Genomic DNA, 12,587 nt, shown 5'->3' with positions numbered 1-12,587 from the left:
ACACAGGCTGTGGACTGCATATGACTAAAAGCATTATAAATCTATAGGCAACTATGAACTCTCTGCTACCAGTGGAAAGTGAATAGTGTTAAGCATACCCTAGTTCAGCCATAATGGACATGTAACTTAGAATATTTCTCTGGATTTAATGCCGTGCCCTAAATTGTATCCCTGCCTACTTTTCATCACTCTTTGCTGGATTTTGCATATCCATTTCCATTTTGAAATTCACATCTTTTGTATAAAGTTAGAAAAAACCCAATAACTTCAATGTCATCTGGTCTTAAAAAGTTTTGGGTTTAAACTTTTCAAATGACCAGCTCTGTCAGTTTTCCTTCACATCCCTCTATCAGCAGAGTGACAATGCTTTGAGCACTTCTGAGCCAGCTGTTAAAAAACATAGACTTTGTGGCGAGAAAGTCAAACCCATGCTACACCAAGAACTACAAGTAAAGGGCATAAATCAGCATTTTAAGAGCTACTAAGCACAAACATCCACCTACTGTTATTACAGTATGTCTGCTCTTCCAATCTTTAGAAAGAACTATGTACTGAATTAATACCCAATAAATAACCTTGCAAAATTTGGCAAGGTAAAATAACTGATTTAAAGTATTTGTGTGTGTGTGTTAGCCCTCAAAATTAGCAAGTTTGACAAAAGGCAATGGCATCTCCCACTTTAACTTCATCTGGAGGCAAAGTGGATAGATAATACTGAAGCCACAACAAACATCACACTGGTTTTGTTCCAGTGGTCTCATGGGACCATAAAATCTAATGACATTAAGCTTCCTGTTACTTAGCACTAGATGATGAAAAAATCATTCCTCGAGAGAATCTCTCCCAGTTTTAAGACCAGGCACAAGCTATAGGAAGTGTGCTCCAGGCAGTAAAACCAGGGGAGATATTTCTTTCTGTCTTTCTCAGTTGTTTTACCCTTTGAACTGTCCTGAACAATTGCTTTCTGCGTGCTGACTACTCGAAAAGTCGTTGCCGTGCCACCCGGCAGAGCCTGTGCCGTACGTGTCCGGCAAAACCCGTAAATCAAGCGCGGGGGCAGCACAAAGCCCCGCTCCTCCCTCGCTTCTCCCGCACCTGCTGCTCTCAAGTGGCACTGCGAGTGATGGAGGCAGCCCGCGCCGTACCAGGGGCTCTACAAACGCAGAACAAAGGGGCTTCGCCCCCAAAGAGATCGCAACTGAAATCTAAGGCATAAAGGAACAGCTGAATCCACAGAGGCAGGGGAGTCTGGTTTTGTTCTCGCCGCGCTTTCGCACAGGCAAGAAGCAGGCAGGGCTGAACTTTTGCAGGAAGAAAAAAATGGTCATAATTTTGCACTCTTGTTTTTAAAACTAGTCTGTTTTGTTTCCAGGGCAGACCTTTGTCGCAGTGCTGAAAAGAACTCTAATTCTCCCACCTGTTGTTTTTCCCCATTGCTCACTCAGGCTCTCCCATACATACATCCTGTTTGCACACGGAAACTGCTGGGAACATGGCTGGTGATTTTATTTTGCTTGCGGCTGTCTCTCTTCTTTCCGCCTTCCAGCAATGTAAGAAAGAGCTGTGAGTGGTATGGCTGGGGTTTGGGGAGTTTTCCACTGGTTTTGAAGTACTGGAATTTATTTTGTGATAAATTGGTTGCTCTCTGACTGATAACTCGTAATATTTTTTAACAGGAGCATTGTTTACCCTCTCTGTAGTCTGAGAGGCTCAGTAGGACAGATTACTTTTCCCTCTGGGGAAAAACTAATTTGTTTTGAATTCTCTTTTGTTTGTTGATTTTTTGGAATCATACTATTATCAGAGCTTGTAACTGGCTGTAAAGTTACCTCAAAGCCACATTGTGTCTTGGTTTTGATTCTTATTTAAGCATCTATACAACTGAAAACCTAGTAAGTGAGAGTAAATTCGTGAAATCAGATACAACAATGCTGGACTGAAAGAACTGCAAAAGAATGTTTCCAGAAATAAGGATATATACGTAGTATCTGAAATTAAATAAGAAAGCAAACCTTTACACCAGGCAACAAAAACATGGGCTATTCCATATTATGTTCTCATCACTCCATTTCTTTAAGATCTAAATGGACTTATTTTATGCCCTGCAGATATACCTCTGAGAATCAAGGAACAGGCTGCCCAGGGAAGTAGTAGAATCACCATTCCTGGAAGTGTTAAAAGGGCATGTGGATGTGGCTCTTGGGGATGTGGCTTAGTGGTGGACATGGCAGTGCTGTGTTAACAGTTGGACTGGATGATCTTGGAGATCTTTTCCTACCTTAATGATTCTCTTCTATGACTAGAACTGGGCGAGCCTGAGATGCTGGTTTTGCTGTGTATCAACCTAAAACTGCAGTATGATTTTTAATGTTTGTCATTATTTTCTTTGAAACATGTTGATGCATATAGTTGTGTTTACACCAGGGAAAAGATACATTTTGAAGACATTTATGCTATGAGATTTAAAGCAAGTTAAAAATAATTACCCTGCCTTTTTTCCAAATATCTATAGCACTGCCAACTTACTTAAGCAACGTATTGATGTGGCTTGATTGTTCATTTGTTCTCAAAGCCTCAGCTACTGAAACAACATCTGTATCCAGCAGGAAGAAAAAGCTTGAGAATCTGACCCTTCCAGTTTAAAAAAACCTCAGCACAACAGAAGGCAAATATAAAGCACTGAAAATTTACATTCTCTTCCTCTGTCATCAGATCAACTACAGTATACACTGGGATCTCTTTTTATCTGTATAACCCTATGTGTACCTGGTGGCAATATTTGTCATGAACTTCTAGGAAAGTTCAGTTTGCCTGCCTTTATTTTTAACATAAAAATGTGAAGGATTAAAACCAACCAAACGAAAAACCAAACATTATTTGGAAAAAAATTGCAGCTTGAAAACTCAAGGAGTTTGTACAGATACTGAGAATTTGAAAGGAGCTGGAAAATACCTATATTCTTCCTTATGATGGATAATCCATATTAGTTAATCTTAGTTAAAATCACAGAAAAGGTGATGAAACCTGGGGTTTAATTTACATTGGCAATCTGACATCAAGCCCAAAGAGAAACCTGTGTAAGACTGATCAGCTGACCTGATTTAAACCATCACAGCTTGGTGTACTCTCAGCATGCTTTCTAGCATGGGTAATACAACACAAGTTAATTTATGGAAGTTCAAATGAATGTTGTGAAACCAGGGCTGTAAGCATGTGTTATAACCAGTTCATGCAAGGGGAGCAGCCCAGCATGTGACTGTTTGCTGTGAACTAGATGTGACATACACAGCACTCAGTGCACTGTTTGCTCTTCTGCCTGTTCTGCTGAGCTTCCTCCAGTCCTGAGTTAGGAGGGTGCTACTGGGCAATACCACCTCCCTGAAGCAGTGATGGAAGTCGGGTTTCACATAGCAGCCATCAGAGGTACAAGATTTTGTGTCTCAGAACCACGAGTTATTCAAAGAATGAGGTCAGTCGAAGATTAAGTGGTGCAAAAAATGCCCCAGGGTAGAAAGAAGGAGCAGGAACAACGCAGGAAGTGGTTTCCAGTCATGAATCCAGTTTTAAGCAGTTGAGATTTGCTTGAGATATTACTGTTTTGTAGACTGATGGGAATACAAGGGCATTCAATGAAAGGGCAGAATGAATCCCGGACATTGATACAGAAAAGAGCAGGGACACAGGAGTCTCACTACTCCTCTATTTTGAATCATTTCTCTGAACTAGCAACTTCTAAAATAATTTTTAGTATTTCCAGGGCCTGGCAAGACATTATTAAAAAGCATTTGATTTGTTTTTTTACGGACTGTGAGGCCAGGCCATGCAAATTAATATGAACTATCATATACTGTGATACAAGTAGCAGCTCCTCTGCAGGCTTTTTACACATATAAAATGTTTGAGAGTAATATTCCTTGAAAGCCTGCTTTGTCCCGTGTTTTCAGAGTAAAACTATTAACTCAGTAACCATAAATGCCACCTGAAGATAAAAGCAAAAAAAAAAAAAGGCTAACAAAAGCAAGTCAAGCATACTTTGTAACTACCTCAGTCATGTAATTTCACCTGTTAGAATTGAACAACTTGATACAGGGGGAAAAAAAGGCTATGAAAATCTTTACTTACTCCTGCTGCACTGCTTTCAGGAGTCCTCATGATAGCACCTCCTGTGAGAGGGGCAGAAGAGCTCACCCATTGCTTTGTTATTTACTCCAGCCCTTGTTAAACCATCATCACAAAACGTTAATTTGGAGTTACATGGAAAGTTTCCATTCACCGGGGGGAATTAAAAGGCAAGTCCTATGCAGTTAACAAAAACCACAGTAATTATTTCTCTCCTGAGATCTTTTTGCCTCCCTGGTTGGCATCTGTCTAGTTCTGCACACCAGGCTCACCTTTTCTTGTAAGATTACAGACATGACTTTTGTTCTCCTGTTACACAGTGCCATGGCTTGGCTTTCACTGGTGTCCATTTGAAGCCAAGTCCCCATCAATCACAGCAGAAGCCACTAAATAAGTGCCTTTTATGATGGGTGGCTGTACTAGCACACTAGCACAACCTGCCTCTGCTTGCAGTTAACCAGTCTCCCATGTCCCACTTTCTGCCCCTCAAACCTTGTTGACCAAGCAATAGCAAGGGCAAATCACATTACAGCTGAGGCCAGAGTTGTAGCACAGCCTTGATGATTTGCTTTGGTTAATTGTACTGAACAAACAAGGATGATTTTGCCCCTACAGTGCCTTAATCTTCTTATTTTCCCCAGTAAGTTTATTTTGTCCAGCATCCACTCAAGGCTTTTTTTAAAAAAACTGAATTGGATGTCATGAGCTACCTTGGCTTGCCTTAGTTCCTCAGTAGAAAAAACCTAGTCCCAGACTGATTGTATGCCTGGAATGGCTCATTGCAGCCAGAAAATAAGGAGCATATTACTGGTTAAAAATGCCATTGCACAAAACACTACAGCTCACCTACCCCTTTGACAGATAAGCCAGGCAGGACTTCCCAGCGTGTAGCATTTGTCATAAAACCAGATCATTTTGAGGGCAACAAAAGTTAAAAAGCAACTTTTCAGTTGTTTTCAGGGAAAACATTTCTCAGAGGTAATTCTTGTTCTTCTGTACGTTTCAATCTCCATGAAGAATGTTCCCTAAACCCTCTCCAGCGCTGTTCTTCCCTTCTGAAAGGACTGCAAGGCGGCAAATAACAAATGAAACATCAGGCATAATCACCAGGCTCTGTGGGGGCAGAGAGGGTCCTGCTGGATGCAAATGCAATGAAAGGTCCTGTAAACATGCCTTGTAGAGAGGCAGCTGAGCTGCTCTGACTGGTTTCTGGAGAGAAAGGTTGAGAGGTCACTTGAGCATAGCCTGTAATTACTTATATGGGGAGAAGACAGATGGCAAAACGTTTTTTTGGGCTGAGGGCTTTGGCCACAAGGCTGAGACATAAGAGATGCATGGGATAGCACCACTAATACCTCTAGCTGTATTTTAGTGCCACTGCTCCCAGAAGGGAGGATGGAAGGTATGTTCTAGGCTCTCACCTTAGACAAGCCTTTTTAGTGGACTCAGGTGGGTGCCTGGTTTCTGGATCCAGATGGTTTAGGTACAAGGTAGGCAGTGAGCTTCTCAGGGTGGCTATGACATGGCCAGGAAAATAACTTAGAGATAACAACAACAACAACAACAACTCCTCCAGGTACCCAAAGAGTTTTAAAGGCAAACAGGGTGTTGCTCAGTAGCTCTGCTGCATTCAGCAAAATGCTCTCCTTTTATCCCTGCAACAGCCTCTGTTCAACTTTAAGGGGGAGACTTCTGCAATGAGAACATAAATAAAATGAAATATGCATATACATGTGGGATGGGATCCTAGAATAACGGTCAGAAGTGTAGTGTTTGACTGCTTTGGGGTTTTTGGTAAGTAAATTATATTTAGTCACCGTACAGTAAGTAATCTCTCTTTTTCATGGCATGGCATCAGTTCTAAAAAATGCTTTTTACAAGACAGGTAAGTACTATCAGCTCGAGTCAGTGGAGGAGAAACAGCATAAGTTCCTCCAACAAGAAGCTCTCAGAGCTCTCCAGCAGATCAAGTGGAGAGCAGGGAACAGGCTACAGCCTCACCAGTTGCAACTCTCTCTGCTCTTTCCAATGGACTGAATTTTTGAGAGTCCCAGACAGATGGAAAAGCATGTGCTCTAACATATGGATAAATAACTTTAAAACGGTAGCTACCAGATTTTTGTTTCCTAAGACTGCAAGACTGCCCTGTCCTTCAGAGCCTCATAGCTGTTAGTGTCACTAAAACAAAATGACCATATGTCATCCAGACTAGTGGGGAAGTGACTTCCATCAGTGCAGCTTGGTTTGAGATGCTGCTAAGGCAAGACCCTGCTGCTGAAGTGTGACTAGACTGCTCCTGGGCTGTGTAGTTCTAGGATTCAGGTGAGGTGGAAGGATATTTAAGTCATAGCAAATGCAAATAGAAAACGAATGTATTTCTGAAATAACAATTTCCCCCCTTCTCATGGATGTCACTCGAAGATAAGATCGAAATTTTTGTAAGGAAAAACTGGTTTATCTAATATTGGTCTCTTTGTGCCTAATGAAATGGAGAAAGCAGAAGAACAATGATCTCCATTTAAAAAATTAAGTTAAAAAAAATGTGTGTTAGAAGTGGAACTGGAGTGAGGAACTGTGTCATTTGTGAGCTCTTATTCTGGTTTGCAGGTTATTTTGCTTGGCTGGTGGGGAAATCAAGAATGAAGCACAAGGTCATGCCCCCAGCTGTCACTGGAGCTCCAGAATTTGACAGAATGTTTCGTGCACAGTAAGTCTAGAGATCATTAAGATGGTGGCAGTGAATAACAATTCAGTCCAGAAGAGAAGCAAAAACTTTATCTTAAAAAGGTACCTTTTCATCTTTTGCTCAAAAGAACCCAACAACAACAACAAAAAACAAACAAAAAAAAAAAAAAAAAAAAAGAGAAAATGAACAAATGGCTTTTCAAATGGTTCAGATGTTATTTTAATAATAATGGGGTAAGTTCAGCTCATCTCACAGTCACTGTTCGAATTCTGATCAAACTAGGCAATCAGATTACCCAAACTCAAGTAGGATCTGAGAGCTAACACTGTAACTTGGTCAGATGTTCTGGATCTAGCAAGCTGTGCTTGTCAGTTCTTGGGTTGTGGCTATCACCAAATATGAAAGAAGAGAAAAGAAAAACTGTCTTCACAGTGGATAATGGTGGAATAGCCAATCTAAGAAGACTATTTTCCTAAAGGGCTTCAGTTTGTGATTAATGACGCTGTGCAAAATTGTTTATATTTATTTCAAACAACCCTCTCTGCTGTAACTGTAGTTGTAGTGGATAACAATAATGGGACATACAATACATTAGACAAGTTATTAGTCAACATGATATGTTAGATAAAGAAGTTTGCCTAATTCCTTAAAAAGAAATTCATTCGAACAACCAAGAAAAGATATCCCAAGAAAATATTAGTGGTGATGATGTTCACAAATAAAGGTCCTCTCCTTAAGAAGATCTGTCATGTGCTGTCTGTGCCTGACAGCACTTCATAAAGGCAGCTGGCCTCAGCAGAGCAATCCAAGCAGCTCTGTGCTTCCTCTGGCAGTCCTGGTAATGCTGACCCACAAAACTTGCATACCAAGCACGGAGACAAGTAATTAACATCACACCCATGTGCTGGAATTTCCGCCTTTCTCTGCTGCACAGGCACTTGATTTAGGGTTATTTGTCCTATTTATTTCCATGTAGTTGGGATCCAGATCCTTGCTTAAGTTTAAATACCAGGAAAATATTTTAAATAGTTTGTACTGGAGATCACAAAGGAGAGAATTTTAGGAGTACCCAATGCTACCTTGACTTTGCTTCCACTGGACTCGATAGCATTAACTTTAGTGGCAACAAAACGAAGCCAAAGCTGATCCTCCTGGAAAATCCCACCCATAGTCCTTTTCCTTTCCAAACTGATGCTCTTTCAAATTTATTCTGCAGACAAAACTGTGTGGAGTTTTACCCAGTATTTCTGGTTGGCCTCTGGACTGCAGGATGGTTTTTTAATCAAGGTAAACACTTTCTGCTTTTATTTTGAACTGAGAAGTTTTGCATAACTTTTAAAAACACTTTAGTTCCATCAGGAACTAGGCATTTTCCCCCCCTGCTTTTAATTTCATTACTTTAGCACAGCCTTCTTAGAAGAATGCTCAGTGGCACTGAAATCCCCACTTAGTCACAGCATTTCGTATAGCCCCACCAGCTTCCACTTCTCTCTGCAAACCAAGGAGCCAGTACAACACATTTACCAGGCATTCAGCGAATTTTCAGGGTGCATTATTCAGAAAAGCAGCTTCCAGATGCTCTCCATTAACAATTATTTGCACATTATGGGGCAATTCTCTCAGAACATCAGGCATAGCTGCCGTCCCTCCGGGAGGAGGCAGCCTGAAAAGACTCAGGTCAGAGCACTCATGCCTGTCTGATGGAGACAGAGCTCAAGCCAACAAAGCTTTTTGCTTTTACATCCCCAAGACACCACCACTGGGCTGTGACTCATTTCCTTGCCGTGGGACATAGCCCTGAGTGCTGAAGCTCAGTCACAGCAGCAGCACCTTCAGGTATGCAGTGGGGACTCTTGAAAACCTATTGTGTTTTCTCAGGCACCTAGCAGGGGGGCATTTTTTGCCAAATGTTCTGAACTCAGACACTACAGAGCTTTCATACCCCTCTGTTGGACTTTGCAAGGTCGGCCCGTGATATCTCCTAACAGTGATGGGGTGGTCTCTCATAGAACTAGAACTTGTGACAGAGCCCAAATTTTACATTCTGCTTTATTAACCCTTATCCAACTAATGTTTTAGAAGCGTGTGGGCTTCTCCATTTTCTATATTTGCTCCAAAACAGTCATTTTAGTTTGGAGCTCTCTTACAGACAGAAGTCCCATCTCCATTGTAAATCCATTGTAAATCTAAAGAAGCACCACTTAAGCCAACAAATTGAATATGAAATAATAGATGTATTCATAGACAGACACTTGAATCAAGGAAAAATCACAGTTGCTAATGAGCAACACAAGTACTGTCACATGTAAGAAATGAAGGATGACTATAAACTCCTCTTTAGGTAAATTTTTAGTTATCTCCCACAGGTATGTTTACATGAGTTAGTCCAGAACACAGCAAAAGCTGTCCTCTGTAATACCCACACACACAGTCTGAAAACACAAAATTAACAGGCACTGCCTAGTGCTGGATAATACAACCTGCACTGGACCTCCACAACCTGCTCCATCTCTCAAATGGAGGTGACTTTGTATTCTTCCCTCAGGGAGGTCAGAAGGTAACTTCACTACATGTCCTTGGATAAAAGATGCTATATAAATGCAAAGCAGCTTATTAACAACATAAATAAGATTCTTTTTCCAAAACAAACACTCCCCTTTAGCATGGACTGCCATAACAATATGAAATAACAGCAGCAGGCCAAGCCACAGTGCTCCAAACCACTATCCTGTCTCTGGGATAACCACCAAACCAGGGAGGATACAGATTCCTGTCAGTTCCTGAGTTCTTCTTTTGAGGGAATTATTTTAGATTTTTTTGGACAGTCCTATATGTACCTTATCTGTAAACCCATACCAAGAGCCTCCTGCAGTGAGTGTTTAAGAATATACATATGTCTCTTTTCAATGATTCTTTTCCAAGGTAACTTCCCAGCGTATGGATAGCTATGAAAATGCCCAGAGCTATATAACTAGAAAACGTATCTAAAGTGGTGAACTGCCATCCTCAATTTTAGTTTTCTGTTTTTCCCACTCTATTAATCTTTCCTTTCCCAGAATTAGCTTCCTTTCTGGGTGTGTTGTACGTGTTTGCCCGCTACAAGTACTTCCATGGTTACGTCCAGTCTGTGAAAGGAAGGTAAGGAGTTACCAGCTGAATGCAGGCTACCAGCTCCAGGCAGTGGTCTGAAGCTGGGCTGAGAGCCAGGGACTGGCAGTGAAAAGTGATTATGATTGAATACAACATGTGTAAAGTGTCAGCAATAGGTCTGAAGGAGAAACCCTCAGGGAAGAGGGATGGGTGTTGCAGCAGAAGCCTAGGTTAAGATGAGCATGTGCTACAGGTCAGGAGAAAGAAAAGGTTTGGTGCTCACCTTGTGGGCACCTGCTTTGGACTGGGCATAACTGACAACCAGACTCAGAGAGGTCTGAAAACAAAAGCACAGTTTTTGCATCTCATCAGGGTGGGAGACTGTTCATGCAAGGCCTGGACCATGTCTGTCTGTCTGCTCTTTTGCATTTTTCTTCGGTTTGTCACAGTAAGACCTTGTCTCTAGCCATACAAGTTGATCTAAAGGAAGCAAACAATCTGGCCTTGTAGGCTGATGAACTTTCACCCAACAGATAAGAGAACATGGCTCCGGATAAGAGTATGTTAATAAATGTTTTGTGCACAGTGCCTCCTGATATGAACTCTGCTTCAACAAACATGCACACTGGCAAAACACCCTCCACTGTAAACACTGAAATACATGGTTTATTTCTTGTTTCACTGAAGCCACTGCCCCACCACCTATGTCCTGACCTCAGGCTCTCTTCCACCACCCATTATCAGTCATAAGAATAGCAAGATGTATGCTTGTCAAAAAATTAAAAGACTTGCAATGTCTTCTAGAGGAAGATAGAAAACAATCAGATTATTTAGCAGTGAACAATCCTGCAGCAGTAAAAGGCTGTCCTACAGAGTTATTTTCCATGGTTTTACTGAAGTTACCACTCTTCTTCACTACATCTCCACTGATCCTTTACCCACTTTTGAAGAGCTGTTGCTTGAGAGAAGGGGGAGTCTATGTTTTCCAGAGCAAATATATGGAGATAGTTTTATATCTCCCAGTAAGAGATGCAATCACTTGAATGGTGCAACGAACACTAGCCAGAAGAGCTGCAACTGCTAAGGAAGTTTGGGGAGCAGACATGTAAATAAATGAAGAAGGAGAGCATAATGGATTTTTTTTAATCAACAAACAAAAAAGTACTTTGTTCGAGAGATCTTTCCTATGTATTACTTCAGTACTCTTAAAACAATAGATTCTGCCTCTCAAGAAAGCCATAAATCAGTGGCTGGCTTCACTATTAGACAGAGCTTCACATGTTGGTGAGACTGGTTTCTTTGCATCAAACAGAGAGTGCTGAAAGCCAGCCTGGCAGCCCTGGGAAATGGCTTTGCTACCAAGGCCTGCCTGGTGCTAACCTCCAGCAGGAGCCTCAATTAGCAACAGGTCAGCACAAGTCAGGTATGTAGAACCTGGCCCCAAAACATACAACAAGCCTCCAGCAGCCTTAGTAGCAAGAAACTAATTTGTCTTCACCCTGAATCTCCATCCTAATCACTGACTACAGGCCTGCTAGTTATAAAGGCAAATCTAGACTGCATGCTCAAAGAAGTGGTTACAACTAGGGCTAAGCAAAAGACTTCCTCCATGCTCTCTTGAAACTGAAAAAATCCCATACTTCATCATTTTCAAATCTGCATCTAGACATGGCATGCTCAGAAAGGCTACTTATATCAAGTCTTTAGGCAGCAGTAGGATACTCAGGCTCTTCCTTTCTGGTCCAAAAATCCATCTCGAAGTCAAAGTGATAACCAATTGCAGACTTGTCAGCTCAGCAGAGAGTATCTGCCCAATAGAAGTGGGTATCTGCCCAACAGCAAAAGTCACGTGTGTCATGTGAAAAGTCACGGTTTATTCCTAAAACACCCCAAGCTAGTGTTGCAGCAGTGATCCTTTCTGATTCCACACACCTCTTCCTAACTCTTGTGGACAATTTCACTGTAATATACCATGTACAGCTTATAACAGTGTTTTTCTGCTTTCCACTTCTAGGTTAACAGGCTTTTATTTGAATTTGATAGTTCTAATTTGCTTGATAGCCCTGGGTGCAGCTGGGATTGTTAGCAGCTTTCTGGATGAATACCTGGACTTCAGCATTATGAAGAAAGTCCGTAAATTGCTCTGAAGACTGACTGTCTTTTTGAGAAATAAATAAATAAATAACGTGGATGCCTGCCCTGGACACCAAAAAGATGATAAGCTGCATGTGAATAAAGCATCAGAGCTCTTTACTAACAGCCTGTTGCAATGTAAAATGCATGTTTTTCCTGAGCTGTTTACACTTTCTCCTTTCCCTACACTCTTGAAAAAGTCAGTAAGACAGAATGTCATGTCACATCTACATTTGCAATTAAATGCTCTCTTTCCCTGGTATGGTATTGCAATCTCTAAACAAATTACATAAAACTAAACCCATTAATTCCCTAAGTAATTTAGTTGCAACTGGCACTACAAGCATGTTACCCAATGTCCTTCAGCTTTGCCAGAGCCTCTGTAGTCTCCCTCCACTCCATTTCCCCCAGCAGTGCCAAATGTAGAAACATAATTTCATGCAATATGTTGCTGGAAGGTCCCTGTTTCCCAGGTAAATCCAATCCCACTGCTGTATAAGCATATATGGAAACACTGCTTTCTTAAGAAAACACTTAAAGCTGCTCTTGGCCCTGTGTT

At 41.3% G+C, this 12,587-nt stretch overlaps 1 protein-coding gene across 1 annotated transcript; it reads left to right on the top strand.

Annotated features, from left to right (window-relative positions):
• The first annotated feature begins 1,096 nt into the window (after positions 1–1,096).
• MGST2 (microsomal glutathione S-transferase 2) lies at positions 1,097–12,154 on the top strand. The gene is made up of 5 exons (XM_064651600.1): positions 1,097–1,550; positions 6,727–6,826; positions 8,022–8,092; positions 9,862–9,943; positions 11,910–12,154. Exons 1-5 carry the CDS (start codon positions 1,493–1,495, stop codon positions 12,040–12,042), a joined length of 444 nt encoding a protein of 147 aa, XP_064507670.1. The 5' UTR covers positions 1,097–1,492; the 3' UTR covers positions 12,043–12,154.
• The last annotated feature ends 433 nt before the right edge of the window (positions 12,155–12,587 follow it).

The sequence above is a fragment of the Pseudopipra pipra genome, chromosome 4, assembly GCF_036250125.1.
Source record: "Pseudopipra pipra isolate bDixPip1 chromosome 4, bDixPip1.hap1, whole genome shotgun sequence".
Lineage (NCBI taxonomy): Eukaryota > Metazoa > Chordata > Aves > Passeriformes > Pipridae > Pseudopipra > Pseudopipra pipra.
Note: the sequence above shows the minus strand (reverse complement) of the source record. Positions and strands in the feature narration are given on the sequence as shown.